General features: G+C 41.8%; 2 protein-coding genes across 5 annotated transcripts in view; both read left to right on the forward strand.

Moving 5' to 3' along the window:
• The window catches only part of LOC137437191 (fibronectin), a 152347-nt gene extending 149199 nt beyond the window's left edge, over positions 1-3148 (forward strand). For all 4 annotated transcript variants that reach the window (XM_078766023.1, XM_078766022.1, XM_078766025.1 and 1 more), the window contains 3 exons: positions 695-801; positions 944-997; positions 2442-3148. In XM_078766023.1, coding sequence (XP_078622149.1) covers positions 695-801; positions 944-997; positions 2442-2468 — 188 coding nt within the window. In that variant the 3' untranslated portion in view covers positions 2469-3148. The remainder of the gene's footprint in view (positions 1-694; positions 802-943; positions 998-2441) is intronic.
• Positions 3149-9625: 6477 nt separating this feature from the next.
• The window catches only part of LOC137437526 (uncharacterized), a 30530-nt gene continuing 21366 nt past the window's right edge, over positions 9626-18789 (forward strand). The window contains exons 1-2 of the mRNA XM_068131919.2: positions 9626-10009; positions 14658-16814. Coding sequence (XP_067988020.2) covers positions 9862-10009; positions 14658-16814 — 2305 coding nt within the window. The 5' untranslated portion in view covers positions 9626-9861. The remainder of the gene's footprint in view (positions 10010-14657; positions 16815-18789) is intronic.

An 18789-nucleotide genomic window follows, 5' to 3' on the forward strand; every position in this document is an offset into this window, starting at 1 on the left:
GATTAAAAAGCCTGGTGATGGCTTAGCGGTTAGGGTGCTGGCTTGGCATCCTAGGATCCTGGGTTCGAATCCCGGTCGATCGCTGAATTAACACCACGGGGGAGTTGACTCAGCCTGTCATCCTTCTGAGTTGGGCAAATTGAGTACCAGCTCACTGGTAATTCCCTGTGTGTCGCAAGAGGCGACTAACAGGGTTGGCGGCAGGAAGGGCATCCGGCCATAAAATATTGCTTCAAAATGGGGTCCACGGTGCCCGAAAAAGGCCAACCCCTGCCCTGCGGGGAAAAATGGCCTCTAAAGGTGGTTCTTCTTCCTCTTCTTGATTCACACTCTAACTCGATTCCAAACGATCTTCCAACTATCTTATTTCCTCGGACATATGAACTACAGTCTCACCACCACTGCACTCTGCATTGCTCGACTACATACCATATACAATTACCAGCTAATCTGGTACTAACACAGCTGCAATCTTAAGGGATATGAAATGCACCTTACCTTTTTTTTCCTTTTTTTTTGTACACAGAATCGAGGCTCGTGTAAGAGCTAAACCTTACAGGTAAACCCTGTAACATATCTTACAGGCTTACACAAAATCATGATAACAAATATGACGAACATAAATATGCACTTAGCGCATTCTGCCATAAGGGGCACCGAATTACAGATTGCTGTCTTTCGATACTTTGTGCAGACGAGGCTACATGTTTTTATCAAGGCAAGGAATACTCGGTCGGACAGCAATGGACGCAAAGGGACAAAGGCATGGACTGCAGGTGCACATGCGTCGGCGGACGGAAGGTAAGTCCTTACCTGCACATTGCAACGACTTCCAAAAAATTGCAATGTCAACCTTTATATCCAATATATCAACTGTTCAATGTTGAAATGTCAACCAATATATCCATTTGCACACTTTAATGGAATTTTGTTTGTATAACAGGGCTATCGCTGTGACTGTGGAGCATATGACAGCCCAAGAGTGCCTTATAAAAAGGTATGCAATCCTCATCACACCAACGCTGATTATTTATTTTCAGTTCACTCCTGGTTAACGTGACTAAGAGTTAGAAGTGATTATAATCTGATCTCAAACCACAGTCTACCTTGGCATGGAAAATAGTTCGTCATTAAGGAAGGATAAAGTTATAAAATGCAGATTTAAACTGGATTTATACATATTTGCATTGAATACAAACATAAGACAGGTGTTACAATGCAGAGCTTTGCCGGGTTATGTACGAGTAGATTACAGTCGATCTGAGAACCAAGTGGTGTTGGCTTAGCAGTTAAGGTGCTGCCTTGGGATCCTAGGATCCTGGGTTCGGATCCCGGTCGATCGCTGAATTAACGCCAGTGGGGTTGGCTCAGCCTGTCATCCTTCCGAGGTCGGCAAATTCAGTTCCAGCTTGCTGGGATGAATGATCCTGGTGTGTACCCCGATTAGAATAGGTACACCGTATCCCTGCGCATCGAAGAGGCGACTAAGGGTTGGCGTCAGGAAGGGCATCCGGCCATAAAAACATTGCCTCAAACAGGGAACCATGATTGTCATGGGGCCCGCAAGGCTAACCCCCGCTCTAGCGGGGAAAATGGCCTTAAAACGATCATTCATTCAAAATTCATTCATTCATTTGAGAACCAGTGCGGACTCGCTTACTCAATGACTGGCACACAGCACCCTCACAATAGCATCTCCTGTTCCTACGGGAACAACATGCGCTCACTTGGCATACTTAATATGGATAACTTTGTGTTAATTTCATCACTGGAAAAAAACTAGAGAATTCATGGAACACTTTACTCCTTGCAGTTTTGGGAAAGACGACATGTGAAGGGTTCCCCTCACCCCATCTACACCTTTTTACAAAAAAAAAAAAAATCTACTCCTTTTTATACGTCTTTTTTTCCTTTATGACATCTCTAAAAACAGGAAATTCCCTATTTGGAATTTTTTTTTTGGTTTTTTTAGTTTGACTGCCAGACAGAAGCAATTCATACCTGAGTGTATGCATGTGAGACACCTCACAAGTTTTGCCAAATGCAGAGCCAAAGTACCACTAAACTGCCGATTTATGTTCCGATTCGTGTTATACAGTGTTCAAAATATATAATTCAATTAAAAACAAGTTGTTTTTCGATCATAGACTGACATCTGCAGGCAGACAGAGTGAACCAATTGCTGAACCCCACTTTGCGCTAAGTGTGCTGGGTAAAAACGGAAGAGATTTCAACTGCTGCCTGCCACCGTGATGTATAGATTGCGTTAGATCTGGGGATCAACGATCTGTATTAAAGTAGATCTGCCTGCAGACACACACTCACACATTCATCATAATTATGCTGCTATTCCATGAAGCTGCTCAAGCCAAGATAATCCAACTGTGTTCTTACCCTAACGATTGATCAACGAATGCAACACTTTTCTTCATCCCCAACAGGTAAACAGATGTTTGTTTCACTGCTAAGAAGATGTCTCGGAGGATCTTCCTGGGAGGGGAGGTGGAGGAGTTAATAAGACAAGAATCAATCCTGTTAATTCGTTTTCATCTCTCATATGATACATCTTCGTGTAATTTTGAAAACTTTGTTCATGTTTGTTATGCACTGTTGGACATTAGCACATGCTGTCGTTCAAGATTCAGTTTCTTCGAAAGCAAAATGTATTTTTTTCTCTAAAGTTTAACATTTTAAAAATGTTTTAAATGCAAAAGAAGACTTTTTATTGCTAGCTACAAAAAGCCAAAGTTCTATTTCCTGTTCTGCGTCGTTTGATAAATAGTGCTGCTTATGCTGTATGTTTTTGTTACGATTTAAGTTATATTCCTTAATTTGTATGAGAAGTTCCTTGTATAACTGAATGCCGTGTTCTTTGTGTACAAGCGTGTTGGTTCAGGGAAGAATCTAATAATCAGAGTTTGGGGTTAGGGGTGGGATGGGAGAGGTGGGATAACAAACCCTCATTTTTATCAATAGCACAGACTCCCGCCACAGATCTTCATTGGATTGACAATTAATCAGCACAGATCCTGCTTCACAATAATGGAACTTTTGAAAAGCACATTGTGTCAACTTACTTTCTACTGTATTTGTGAAATCTATCGTGTTCTTTATGGAAATAAAATGTGAATAAATCATTTACAATTTTCTTTCCCTCATTGAGTTTATGTTGCACAAGCACAGGGATTTACAAAGGCACAGAGACAAGGATTAAAAGACTAAAGACAAGACCAAAGTATTCTGTCAAAATAATACAAATGTACCTTGGCCTGGAGGCCAGGGTTCATGGTCATAAAAAACATCATAGCCCACAGGGCCAGAATGCATTGTCATGCCATAAACGTTTGGGAGCCTCTTGAGAGGAGCACGTTAGGCAAAACAGTGTTTGTCTGTCCATATGTATGTATGTATGTATGTATGTATGTATGTATGTATGTATGTCCCTCAGTAATGTACACCAATCAGAGCGGAGGATTTGGTCAAATGACAGGGCTGGTGTGATGTGATTACATCTGTGATGTCATTACGGCGTACGACAGTCAACGCCACACACCGCCATTTTGATTCATATGGCATTCAGGCCGAACATATCGTCGAACCTGTAATATATCACCATCACAATCGCCATGCTCTACCTTCACGTTTTTCTTTCAGTGTGAAACACAAACAAACCGATTGTTAAAATGACCATGAAATATCGAAAGCAAAGGCGTTGCGTGTCTTCCAACAACACAGTATGTATAGGCATTAGGCTTCATGCCTTCATGTCTCACCTTCAGGCCGCATCGGACAAATTAGGCCAGGTTTCTTAATGCAGTAGTGTTGTTTTCGTAATACTAACGTAAATAACAATAATGTCGTTAATATAATCGTAACACTGTCGTGACTCGTAACAATCCCTTTGTCGCGAGTGCAAAGTTACTGGATTGAAGCGGTGTATGGTTCATGGATGATTCAATGAGAAGTGGTACTAATTATCACGGGAGTAAGAAATTAGCCTCGGTGTATTAACACAATAACATCGTCTTCATAATAATAACGTTAATAATAATAATGTTAATAACAATAATGTAGTAAATATAATCATAATACTGGCATGACTCGTAACAATCACTTTGTCCTGAGTGCAAATTTATTGGATTGAAGCGGTGTATGGTTCATGGATGACTCTATAAAAAGCGTGTACAAATTACGTGGAAGCAAGGAATTTGCCTCGGTTTATTAATACAGTAACATAGTTTTTGTAATAATAACGTTTATAATAATATAGTAAATATAATTGTAACTGCAATCCCTTTGTCGTGACTGCAAAGTTACTGGATTGAAGCGGTGTATGGTTCATGGATGACTCAATGAAAAGCAATGTACTAATTACGTGGAAGTAAGGAATTTGCCTCGGTTTATTAATACAGTAACATCGTTTTTGTAATAATAATAACGTTAATAATAATAATTATATAGTAAATATAATCATAACACTGCAATCCCTTTGTCGTGACAGCAAAGTTGCTGGATTTAAGTGGTGTATGGTTGGTTCATTGTTGACTCGAAACATATAGAAGAAACCAGTGGCTCAATACAATCTCTTCACTTCCATGGTGACAAACAGCTTAGAGACTTATGGTACTTCAATATAATTTAATACTTACATTAACTGCTAACTGGTATCCCCACCCAGGTCAAATTATCCTTTTCAACTAAAGTATCAAGCAAGCCCGGCTACACCGCTGTTAGACTCTTTCTTGTTTATATAAACGAGAAGCTGATACTCCAGGTCCCCCGGCTTTTGGGTAGTGGGTGGTTCGTCTGCAGCCAACCGGCTGCTGGTTGCATCATTTCCGTCTGCCGCAATGCCTCTCTATAACCAGTTATCTGGTACTCATTTTGCCGACCTCGGAAGGATGACAGGCTGAGTCAACCCCACCTGGCGTTAATTCAACGGGATTCAAACTCAGGACCTTAGGATCCCAAACCCGCAACCCAATCCATTAGGCAAACACCAATCTTGAACGTTTTTTAAAATATCATGTACACAAGCCAAGTTACCGAGATGGTTGGCAGGGCAACATAATTCAACCAATTACCACCATGATCTAATCAGTTGAGATAAATTAGATAATGAATGTCGTGAGGAATTAATATCTGTAATAGAAAAGTTAAATGTTCAACGGGTTTTTGAAATATATACACAAAAGTACACTGACAGGTGGTCGGACGGGTATTAGCTCTTTGTTAAACATGAAGGACCACACTGTGGTCACATACCTGCAACAACATCTGGTAATGGGCCATCGGGAAACGCGCATTCAATGCGCTATGAAATAATTAACTCGCCACCTCTCGTCCATGTTATCCTCCCCATGGTTATATCAGAACAAGCTGATTTGTCACATGGTCGCGAATTGCTTAACCCCAATAGGGGGCCGTTCAAAAATTACGTAACACTGCTTTTTTTTTTAGCAATTTGCAGAACATAACGCTTGATTATGTTGTGGCGGACACGAAAGCTCACTGGCGTGAGGGCATCATTCCACGCACCAAGTGGGCGGCGGCCACGCCAGAGGGGTAGGCATGGCCGCGGGATATACACCGGGCGCACAGCCCGGAGCGCGCCAGTGCTACAGTGAACTCTTTTAATAAACACTTAAACTTACCGCGTTGTCCGCTTCCTTCTTATTGTACAAGTAAGCGCGCGTAGCACCGCGCTTCAATGTAACGTAATGCTGGTGCATTCTGACCTGCCGTGTATTCTAATCGGTTTGATTAAACCTTACTAGTATTCGACACATGATTAGATTTTTCGTGGTCCCTCGTCGTCCATAACACTCGACACAAACAAAGCCAATGTAAATCTGACCAAGGCAGTGTATAAATCAGCAGAGGCCTACCAGCCTAATGTGTTAGGCCCACCAGAAAACCAAGATGGCAGCCATATAATTTCATCTCATGCTCTAGTCGGTAGAGTCAAGCAGCAATCTAACCAATGGGTGCACATTTCAAAGAAAAACCGCAACAAGAATCTAACCAATGGGTGCACATTTCAAAGGACAACACCAACAAGAACAGCAGCAGCAACGATACAAAGCTCTTGAAGACCTGCAACACGTCACATGTAAGAAATGAAAATGGTAAAGAAAAAATTTGAACATTGCAATAAATCAGAATTCATACTCATTGAAACTTTGGAGACCTCTGGCTGTAACGCAGGATAGATTATTGCTGCAGGATGTCAAGCAAGCATGCCATCCAGTGAAGGAATATATGTACTACAAGCACCTTTTAACTGCAATGGTGACTATGAATACCTGTGCCATACCAGCCCTGACCAACTAGGGGTGCCCACAACACATCGAACCCGTTTATCTACCCATTATCAACCCATTTATCAACCAGTTAATAAGAACTTTAAGTTTTAGCCTGCAGCATATATGTGGCACCCAGGAGAGTCCAGGGTTCCTGATAGTTTGTTTACAGACTACACCACTCCCAAATATGGGGTGGGAGACCCTAAATAAGTAATTTTAAGGCAATTCCCCAAAGGTAAGTGTTCAATTAACTGAACAAACAGATTTCAAACGAATGGAATTCATTTGAAAGTTTGGTTGGAGAGCACAATACAATACTTTATGAATAGCTTGTTTCAAGACATCGTAATAGCTTGTTTCGAGACATCGTAATAGCTTGTTTCGAGACATCGTAAGAACTTGTTTCGAGACATCATAATAGCTTGTTCGAGACATTGTAATAGCTTGTTTCGAGAAATCGTAATAGCTTGTTTCAAGACATCGTAATAGCTTGTTTCGAGACATCGTAAGAACTTGTTTTGAGACATCATAATAGCTTGTTTCGAGACATCGTAATAGCTTGTTTTGAGACATTGTAATAGCTTGTTTCGAGACATTGTAATAGCTTGTTTCGAGACATTGTAATAGCTTGTTTCAATACATTGTAATAGCTTGTTTCGAGACATTGTAATAGCATGTTTCGAGATATTGTAATAGCTTGTTTCGAGACATTGTAACAGCTTGTTTCGAGACATTGTAATAGCTTGTTTCGAGACATCGTAATAGCTTGTTTCGAGACATCGTAATAACTTGTTTCGAGACATTGTAATAGCTTGTTTCGAGACATTGTAATAGCTTGTTTCGAGACATTGTAATAGCTTGTTTCGAGACATTGTAATAGCTTGTTTCGAGACATTGTAATGGCTTGCTTCGAGACATTGTAATAGCTTGTTTCGAGACATTGTAATAACTTGTTTTGAGACATTGTAATAGCTTGTTTCGAAACATTGTAATAGCTTGTTTCGAGACATTGTAATAGCTTGTTTTGAGACATTGTAATAGCTTGTTTCGAGACATTGTGATAGCTTGTTTTGAGACCTCGTAATAGCTTGTTTTGAGACGTTGTAATAGCTTGTTTCGAGACGTTCTAATAGCTTGTTTCGAGACATTGTAATAGCTTGTTTCGAGACATTTGTAATAGCTTGTTTCGAGACATCCTAATAACTTGTTTTGAGACATCGTAATAGATTGTTTCGAGACATTGTAATAGCTTGTTTCTAGACATTTTAATAGCTTGTTTTGAGACATCGTAATAGCTTGTTTCGAGACGTTGTAATAGCTTGTTTCGAGACATTGTAATAGCTTGTTTTGAGACATTGTAATAGCTTGTTTTGAGACATTGTAATAGCTTGTTTCGAGACATCCTAATAACTTGTTTTGAGACATCGTAATAGCTTGTTTCGAGACATTGTAATAGCTTGTTTTGAGACATCGTAATAGCTTGTTTCGAGACATTGTAATAGCTTGTTTTGAGACATTGTAATAGCTTGTTTCGAGACATTGTAATAGCTTGTTTCAAGACATCATAATAACTTGTTTTGAGACATTGTAATAGCTTGTTTCGAGACATTGTAATGGCTTGTTTCGAGACATTGTAATATCTTGTTTCGAGACATTGTAATAGCTTGTTTCGAGACATCGTAATAACTTGTTTTGAGACATCATAATAGCTTGTTTCGAGACATTGTAATAGCTTGTTTTGAGACATCTTAATAGCTTGTTTTGAGACATTGTAATAGCTTGTTTCCAGACATTGTAATAGCTTGTTTCCAGACATTGTAATAGCTTGTTTCCAGACATTGTAAGAGCTTGTTTTGAGACATCATAATAGCTTGTTTCGAGACATCGTAATAGCTTGTTTCGGGACGTTGTAATAGCTTGTTTCGAGACATTGTAATAGCTTGTTTCGAGACATCCTAATAACTTGTTTTGAGACATCGTAATAGCTTGTTTCGAGACATTGTAATAGCTTGTTTTGAGACATCGTAATATCTTGTTTCGAGACATTGTAATAGCTTGTTTTGAGACATCGTAATAGCTTGTTTCGAGACATTGTAATAGCTTGTTTCAAGACATTGTAATAGCTTGTTTTGAGACCTCGTAATAGCTTGTTTCGAGACATTGTAATAGCTTGTTTTGAGACATAGTAATAGCTTGTTTCGAGCCGTTGTAATAGCTTGTTTCGAGACATTGTAATAGCTTGTTTCGAGTTATTGTGATAGCTTGTTTCGATTATTGTAATAGCTTGTTTTGAGACATCGTAATAGCTTGTTTTGAGACCTCGTAATAGCTTGTTTCGAGACATTGTAATAGCTTGTTTCGAGTCATTGTGATAGCTTGTTTCGATTATTGTAATAGCTTGTTTTGAGACATCGTAATAGCTTGTTTTGAGACCTCGTAATAGCTTGTTTCGAGACGTTGTAATAGCTTGTTTCGAGACATTGTAATAGCTTGTTTCGAGACATCGTAATAACTTGTTTGGAGACCTCGTAATAGCTTGTTTCGAGACGTTGTAATAGCTTGTTTCGAGACATTGTAATGGCTTGGTTCGAGACATTGTAATAGCTTGTTTCGAGACATCGTAATATCGTTTCGCCATTAAATGGACCAACCATCAATGCGGTTCCTTTAATTACGACCACAATTATTCCCACGTTCTTATGGGGTTCGTCTGGGGGACGTTTTTGGCTCAAGTCTTTCACGAACCAGCTGGCGAGGTCTGACGTTCGACTAAAGTTAGGTCAGGAATTTGTAATTAGTCCAGGGTGCCGGCAATAACTCGCCTGCATTTCGCGAAGGACACTTTAATGTCCACCAACTACTGCAGCAGCCGGGATTCCCCGCTCCACGTCCATCCGAGGAACGGAGTATACCTGTGAAACACCAGGACGGAAGTTTATAGCTGTGTCGGGGTTCGAACCCACGTTGTACAGGCAAGAGGTGAGTGCGTGTACCTCTTCGCCATCCTGCCAGCCCGAAATGAAAATTTCCACTTGCTTGAAGCAGGGAATGTTGAACGTTCTGTGTTAATCGATCGTGGAAGCGGATCCAACCAATGAAAACAACGGATTTCCAATCATCCTCAATCCTCATCCACAGACAGGTGATGAAGTGCTCCTCTAAAGGTGAGCTTGTTCCAGGTTACGGTTTCGCTGCTTTCGCACAACTTCGTCACGCCCATATGATTGGGGGCGGAGCATGGCAGCCATGGGGAAATTTGATTGGTTGAATCGGAAGCGTTGTGCCAAACCTCCTTCGTATAAAGAATATTTCCCGCGCGGGGTTGCGAATTGCGATACAGGTGCAAGGTGTGCATGAGTTAGTGCTGCGGGTAAAGGAAGGATCACGGTTCGAGATACCTTGATTTGTTTATGTCGTGCGCTAGGTACCCTGAGTTGTACTTTGGATTCCGTTTAGTTGATGGTTCATCCCATGTTTAGGGTTTCCAGTGTTGTTGTTCGAGCGAGTGTAGTTGGTTGTCCTGGTCGTGGAGCCACCACAGTACCACTCACGGAAGATGAACACTCGAGACAGACGAAAAGAACACTCTGCGGGTCAGGCTGCTCCTGGCATTGCTGCTGGGTCCATGAGCTTCCCGACCTCTCCACACCCGTTTCATCCTGGGTGCTTCTTGCACGCCTCCATGTCTCCACTACTCGTACCAGGTACAGCGGACACGCCCTCCCGTACTTCCATCACACGTACGTGAATATAACCCATCATGCGTGATTGCGTTAGGGTGGTGCAGCATCATGGAGTACGCCGTGCTCAGACGGAATGTGACGCCAATGTTTAACCAATTTCTGAGCATATTAATCGTTAAAACGGATTTCCATTATTAATGGGTTTTGGGAAAGGTGTCCACAGCAACTATTAAAGGCACGCTAGGGTAGTGGAAGTTGTGGACAGTGGTTGGTCCATAAAACGATCTGGTTCACCACCGAAGATCCAGGTGGAGGAGAAAAAAAAAAGTGAAGGATGGAAGTACAGCATAGGCATGGTGGTCCAAATGACCACCAAGATGAGCTATGTGATTTACCTTGCCCACCGTGTTCCATTTCCCTAAAGGATGCTCACCTTAGCCTTTATAGGTCATCTCATATCTATCGAATAGATTACCTCATAAAAATGGGTCATGTGTTAACTTTTTGCTATTTTTCTTGTACTCCATTATCACCTGACTGTTCTGAACTTGACACATGAATACAAGACAGTAGTCTGCACAATCGCTCTGGCTTGGACTTTTCGATTTTGGTTCATGGGGGCTCCCAGGGAGGGATACCCCCAAAAGTTGAGATCCCTAATCATCCCTTATTTACCAACGGATTGCTCTGAAACCCAATGATCCGCAGGATTGCTCAGTCTTGGATTCTTGGATTTCGGATCATGGGGGCTCCCAGGGTGGTGGGGGGAGATCCCCCAAATCCCGCCCTGCAACTTGAAATTTCCATAAATCATTAAATTGACTCGTCTAACGTCCGTGACATTTCCCAGATTTTGGATTCAGCAGAGGTCTCCCGCAACCTCAAGAGATGACCATTGGCCTAATCGGGGCTATTTTTTATATTTTGATTCGTTTATTTTATTGTGGAGAGAGAATAGGGACAGTGGGTAAAAGGTTGTGCTGGTTGTGAAATGTGGCTGCTGGTATAAAAGGCGATTCCAATCCTCAAATCCCCATGTGATATTGCCTGGTTCTATTTTGAGGTTTGTCTCCAGTGTGCATTGCATATTCCTGCTTCCTGGGTGTTGTGCTTGTGGACATCTCCCTTCTGTGGTCCTCTACGTGCATGTTGTGCCTCTAGGATGGTACACTGTCGAGTTACTACAGCTCATGTCGTAACTGTGCTACAATGACTGTGCTACAGCTCATGGTCTTTTGTGACATTTCGTATATTTCAGGATCTTCACCTGTGGCTTTGCACTGAGGCACCTTCCATCATCGATGTTTCTAGTCTTCATAATGTGGAAGAGGCAAACTTGGGTCAATTCATTTCACCTCTTTTCTCTCCTGTTTTTGTATCTGATTTGGTAATGTGCTACATTTGTATCGTTATCTGGAATGTTCCTGAATGCCATGGACCACTGATCCATAGTAGGCAAGGAGGTGACGCAGCCCAAACTCGGGGGTTGGACATCGTAGAGATAGTTCAGACAGGAACTCGGTGAATGTACGGCAACGATCATACATGCTTTGCAAAAGACATCTTGGAATTTGATGTTCATCAGCAAGCGATGTTTACAGAAGGGTCCCAGCTTGATGTCCTGTCTGACAGATTACACTGACTCGCTGTCTGCAAAGCACCAGTCTGATAGATCATAAAGCAGAATTGAAGGCACATGCACGACTATCATTTTAGATCCTCTTGGATATGGTGTGGCTTAACGGTTGAGGTGGCTGCCTCGAGATCTTTGGGTCCAGAGTTTAAGCCGTCGTCCTGTCGTCCTGAGTTCGGCAAAATGAGGACCAGCTTCCTGGGAAGAACAAGCCATTCGAGTATGCTGCGGCAGAGTGGTGACCCATCCAGGATTGCGCCAACTAGCCTAGGAAAAACTACCACGGCAACCCGCTGCTTCTGAAGATGTGAAAGGAGTGCTTCTTCTGTTCATTTGCTCAATGTTAATGGTTTGCTTTCATAACTGAAGGTGGATGTCCGCATGCACGTTGACGTTTAGAGATGTAGTGCTGTCAGTACAGCTGATTTGACACGGTGTCGAGATATGTGAAAGTTTTTCATTTCAAAATTGCCACCTACAGTACATTTGGCAAACTTTGTGGCATGCAAGCGTTAAATGAGGTCTGTCGTTTTGTCATTGTTGTGGAACTTTATCATGTGTATTAGTAATTTCTGTTCGACTTGTAGAACATGTATGCAACAGATTTTGATCCCATATATGACCATAACATCTTCCCTCCCCTTTTTCCCTGTAGGAAAAATACTAGGCCATACTTTTCTGCATTTTGAGATGATTGATATGATCAGTTGTGGATGTCGAGTTTCTGTTTTTAGCATGGAGAATGCATTATCTTTAATTTTATGGTTAAAGCAGAAAACTTTCACATTCTATCGCTGACGGACTTGTGCTTGCAGTTGTTCTCCAATTTTTTTAATGCTCTTTATTTATTTATTAACAATTGAACTGGTTTGAGTGTTTTCCAAAGCGCCACAATTTAAAAGTTCAGCCAACACGGTTGTAGAATTTTGTGCTTGAACGTGCAATCTTGCGGCCAAGTTGGTGAAATTGCATGTAGGTTTTCATCGTCTGCTATCCCTCGATACGAGGATTGTCTGCCAGGGTGGGAAGTCATGGCCGAAACTTGAGATGGCCGAATAATCCAATCTGTGCTCTATAAGGTGTCCCACAAATGTGGCACCTGATCCATTGAGGTGTTGGAGTTTTAGCTCGGTTGTTGTCCACCTTCCTTCATGTTTAAGCTTCTTGGGCAAGACTCTTCTCTTGAACAACACGTGGCTGAGTGTATGATGAGACTCCATTGTAATCTGCTGCTGGTCAGCTATTCCTAATTTGTAGGATCTGTTTCCCTCCTAGTGGTAACTTGTACTTTCAGGATGACTTTGCGGTGCATCTTCTCTTACCGTGTCTAAGTTGAGACGAGCATCATCCATCCACACAGTGACCAGACAGGCGGAGTTGATGTTCCATGATCTTCGCCTTGCCACTGGTGATGTTAGATGTACATTGGACACTGGCATTTGTGCACCAGTGTTTCTATGTTTTTTTTTTTTGTTTTTTTTTCTTCCTGAGGCAGTGGTGTTGAAACCATTCCAGGAGTTTTAAGATGGTTTCAGTATGTCATTATTGTCACAACCATTGAGTAGAGTGGCCATAACCACTAGATTATAGACTAGGATCTTTGTTTCCATCCACAGATCTGTCAGTAAAGTCTCTGCAAAAGCAGTTTTCTGGAGGAAGCGATGGCATCGCGAAATCTGTTTGTCTACATTAAGGTGGATTATCTGAGATGGTTACCAGGGTATTTTCCAGGGGTTCTCTACCAAAGATTTGTGGAGCGAGGGAAGCAGGTTGGTGGAGCACCTTTGTCTTCCCAATGTTGAGGGAAAGTCCGAGGGCTACGATAGGTGCTTGAGAAAAGATCTAGGATAGATTGCAAATCTGTTTCATTGTGCATGAGGATGCAGGTTGTCCGCTATCCCTATTGAATGTCAGTAATAGTCAGCACACTGAAGGTCAGCAAAGCAAGCCTTGGTAACCCTTGGTTTTGAATTTGTGGCACATGGAGAAGCTAACAGGCCATTCAATAGATGTCCTAATTCCAGAAGGAAGGTTCTCTTGGGTGAGAATCAAGACCATGGCAAGATAAATGGATAAATGGATAAGGAGTTAGGGCGATAGCAGCCCTGTTGACATCATTATGGAATGTGGACTGGCACGGTCATCCCATTGTGAAGTAGTGCAAGGACACTGATAAATAAAAGTGGCCAACCCAATCTCCCCTGCACCTTCCATAAGGCTTTGTGGTTGATGGAATCAAAGTCATTGGTTAAATCGATGCAAGCCATGAATAGTTTGTGGTGTCGCTCTCTATACTTCTCCTGGATCTGTCGAACAACAAAAATCATGCCGACAGTGCGCTGAGATGGTCTGAACTTGCATCGGAAATTTGGAAGTACATCTTCTGCAAGGAGGCGGCAAATGAGAATGATTTGAGCAAGGATCTTCCTGGCACTGGAGAGAGGGTAATACCTAGATAGTTCATATACTGGCTTGTTACCTTTCTTGAATATGGTCACAATGTTGGCAATTCTTAAGATCCGGTGGGGGTTTCCTCATTTAACGAGATTTTGACAAGTTGGTGAGACTTTTGCACAAGTGCTAATCCACAGACATGCTGTCTGGACCTGGTGCCTTGTTCTTTGTGAGTGGCATGCCAGACTTACTTTGGGGGAGGTGGGTTGAGGGAGGAAGGGAGGTGAAATGGGAGGGATGGCAAGATTTTCAATTACTAGATGTTGATGGTTATGTACTCAATTATATGGTGGTTACATACTCTATGGATGAAGGCCTTCTTTAACATGATCCATTCTTCCATTTTGTTTTTTGTTTTTATTTCTGTGCAATTTGAGGCCCTTGCACTTTATTGAATTTTTCACATCTCCAAGGATGGTAGTGTGTGGTCATTCACTCAGTAGTGGATGCATGGCCTGGAAAGGCAGTGGTTCTAGAAACAGATGGATACCACAGGGGATGGGTACTTTTGCTTGTATTTGATAATGTGCACAACCCTGTTTTGCCTTATTGTTTTTCTTTTTTGTTTTTGTCTCATTGCAGGCTATTGCTCTGGAGCGTTTCCGTACTACCAACCTTGCATCATCTCTCAGCAGGATGGCCGCCGGATCCTGATTCGTCAACCAGTCATGCACCCATTTTTGCGGCCTTCATTTGGCCATCCCTTTAGTCCATCACCATCTTTGCTGCCCTACCAACACCATATGCAAACAATGGCAGCTGGATCTATGTATACACGAACCTCTGCCATCTCAAAAGAAGTGCAGACAGACACTGAAGATTTAGAGATGGGAAAGTCTGGGGAAGAATTGTTAGAAGATGAAGAAATAGTTCAGAAAAAATCTTCTGCAGCAGGGAGACATTCTGGCAAAGTTGCTACAGTTGTGAATTACATGAGCAATTTGGCTGCACAGGAGAATCACAAGGGGTCTTCCAGGTTTTGTTCCTTACCAGATAGCACCGAGGCCATAGATGACGAGTCAAAAGGTACCCGAAAAGCTGTGAATGATCAACTTGCTCAGTCGACACCTCTAAGACAGACAAAGAAGCCTTTGCTTCAACGAGAAGTTGATCCTTTGTGTAAAGCAAACCAAAAAACATCTGGGGAAGTTGAAGAGATGAGAACTGAGCACAGAGATGTTTCAGTTAATTGTGGTGGTTATTCTGAGAGAGAGGAAAAGGCAAGCCTGACATGCAAGAAAGTCGAACAAGTCTTGGCAAGAATAACAGATCCACTGCAAGAAGGTTCTTTTGAGGTTTGGACGATTGAAGCAACAGTTCCTGTTTATGATGCAAAGTCAGCCAGTGATGCACAGTTTGACATCCCACACTGCGAAGTAATATCAGTCGAAACGTGCAAAGGTTTTGTTGCTATGATGGATTCTGTGCCTTCTAATGCTTCGCTCACCTGCCAGCAGGTTCTTGGTAAATTGACATCAAAGAACCTCTGGGTTGTCGACTCGTCATCTTGCTCGTCTTCTGAAGAGCAACAAGGGCCTTTGACTACCAAAATGTCTGACAAACAAACTGGTGAGATACTGCATAAGCAGCGAGTGCTCGGTGTCTGGGAAGGTGATACTGAGCAGTTGAGGCTTGCTGCAACTATTCAACAATGTGTTTCTTCCAAAGATGACAGGACCAGTGTATCAGAAATGCACAGTTGTCCGCCTCATTGCTGTGATGCATGCTCATGTGCGGAGAGCTTGAAAAATCCTTTGTATTTTGAAGAGGTTATGAATGGATCTTGCCCAAGTACACATGATGCCAAATGTGATGTGGCAGCAGATATGTCATGTGGGAATGTTGCAGAATCTTTCCCTTCAAAGTTGCCAAGGAAATCTTGGGCAGAAAATGGTTGTTGGCTAGAAAAAGTTGATTTACCTAATATTGTAGGTGCCATGCCTCAAAGTACCCAGGAGTGTACAAGTGACCTGTCGATGTCTCTTGAAAGAAGCAGTGAAAAGAATGCGTTTGAAAATGTACAAATCAGAAGGCAGGATTCTTCAGGTCATAGCTATAATTTTACTTCACCCCCTGCTATATTAGGAAGTGAGTTTGTTCAGTCACATGTGTCGCATGAAGTCACCCCTGGGAATTCTAAAAGTTACAGTGAATATCGAAAGCCTTTGATCGCAGGAATAGAACGTAAAACTGCTTCTCCATGCACCTATTTGGCCAAGGAGCATCCACAACAATGTGAAGTGAAGAACCCTCGCTGGTGTCAACAGAATGCAGAAAGGTACAATCACGATACGCATCTCCTCTCTGATTCTTCTGCGTGTACCAGTGTGAGTCAGGTGCCTTGCCATAAAAACGACTTTGTCAGGGAGTCGTTAAGGCAACTGAAACGTCTTGCTCCCCTGGATGTAGGAAGTCTGAAGGAAAGCCGTTCTCACCAACCTCCTAAAATGCGAACAAAGCAAAAGCGCGAATCTTTGCAGCTTGGTGCAGTACCAAAAAAGACGTCAAGAAAAACGTGTGAGCCTTCGGTTCAAAACGTGTACGAGTACCAAGAAACTGATTCCAGTGATTCCATGCATAGCTGGTACGATTCCACAGTCTGCCAAAGCGATAAGCAAAAGGAACATGGAAACGGTGCCAGGGAGTGGCTTGAACAGGTAGCAAATGGTCGGGCTCTAAGGACGACTCGCCGGCGCTACTGCTCCTCATGTGGTTCCTTGAAGCTATTAGATGGAGACGGTAAGTCTTCACCTTGTGTGCAAGTTTTCTGATACTTTTTTTTGTTTGTTTGTTTCACTTGGATGTGTTACTGTGGTGTAGCTGAAAGTTTTGTTGTTGCCTTTGCTGATGTTCCAGAAATTCAAATTTGAAGCTCTTCTTTGGGTTAAATCAGAATTCCTTATCTCCTCTGGTCCATCAAGATTAGCATTTACAAATATGTATGGGTGAGTTAAAAGGTTGGTGAATACAAGTTGAGCCTTTCTTTTCTTTCTTTCCAAACTGTCCCATCTTGCTGAGCTTCTTTTTTTTCTTTTTTTTTTTCTTTTTTTTTTCTTTGCAATTGCATCTGAAAATAGCTTTCACACGTTAGATTAATTTTGTTCTACATACATAATCGAGAGGAATTTTTAAAACTATACCTGGAGATCCATAATTCTGTTGCCCTCACGTTACAGGCAGGCAGGTTGCCTCGGCTTTTTGCTCCCTCTACCTGGCCTGTACATATACATGTATTTTGCTAAACATATACATTGTCCGTTTGTTGATAGTGTACATGTGTAAGTGTAAAAATCTACTAAATCGCTCCAAAAAACATTGAGACCAACGAAAGTTTAATATTTCTCCAACAGTACTTGCGTTATGTCAAACAACTACAACTGGTAAATGTAGTAATTACTTTCCATTTATTTTGCAGTTTTAACTGATCAATTGATTCTTATCACAAGTAAATAATACCTTGTTGAGGAAGAGTAAAGACTTGTACATATTTTTATTTAAATAAATAATAATAAATTTTTTTTTATATATATACAGTCACGTGAAAAAGTAAGTACACCCCATGTAAAGTTTTGACTTTTCAACATATTTCAACATAAAGCTATTTGATCTTCATTTCAACAATATTGATAAAGGTGATATAATATAACAAATATCATGAAACATTTACATTTTGTAGTCAATTGTATAATTTAAATAAACATAAATGCAAATTTTGCATGTGGAAAAAGTAAGTACACCCTTGGCTCTAATAGGTGGTATTGCCCCTTTTGCAGAAAACCTCAAGTAGGTATTTCTTATAACTGTCTACCAGTCTCTGACATGGACTGGGAGAAATTTTTGCCCACTCCATGCAGAATTCTTTCAGCTGTGCGATGTTTGAGGGGTTTCTTGCATGCACAGCTCGTTTCAAATCCCCCCACAACATATCGATGGGATTTAGATCCGGGCTTTGACTTGGCCATTCCAGAACCCTCCATTTCTTTCTTTTCAGCCATTCCTTGGTGGATTTACCGGTATGTTTAGGGTCATTGTCATGTTGCAAGGTCCAGCTTCAGTTGAGCTTCAACTTTCCGACAGATGGCCTCACATTATCCTCAAGCACCGTCTGGTACAATGAAGAATTCATAGTGGATTATAAGATGGTGAGCTGCCCAGGCCCTGATGCAGCAAAGCTGCCCCAAACCATCATATTTCCACCACCATGCTTTACAGTTGGTATCAGGTTCTTGTGGTCAAATGCTGTCTTTGGTTTTCGCCAAACATGTCTCCTGGTACTGTGGCCAAATAGCTCTACCTTTGACTCATCTGTCCAGAGCACATTGTTCCAGAACTGCTGGTCTTTGCCTCGGTGTTCATTGGCAAACTTTAGTCTTGCCCTGATGTTCTTTCTGGACAGCAAAGTTTTCGTCCTGGCACACCTCCCATGTAGATAAAATTTGTGCAGCCTCTTTCTAATGGTAGACTCGTGCGCTTTGATATCAACAGTGGCAAGAGCTACCTGTCAGTCCCATGATGACATTCTGGGGTTCTTGGAGACGTCTTTCAGCATCTTGCGGTCTGCTCTCCGGCTGAACTTGCTGGGGCGGCCTGGCCTGAACAAGTTGGCAGTTGTTTGGAATCTTCTCCACTTGTAGATGATCTTCTGGACAGTCGAATGATTGATTTCAAATTGTTTGGAGATCTTTTTAAATCCCTTCCCAGACTCGTCGGCATC

Source organism: Myxine glutinosa, chromosome 12 (assembly GCF_964187855.1).
Source record: "Myxine glutinosa chromosome 12, kmMyxGlut1.1, whole genome shotgun sequence".
Taxonomy (NCBI): domain Eukaryota; kingdom Metazoa; phylum Chordata; class Myxini; order Myxiniformes; family Myxinidae; genus Myxine; species Myxine glutinosa.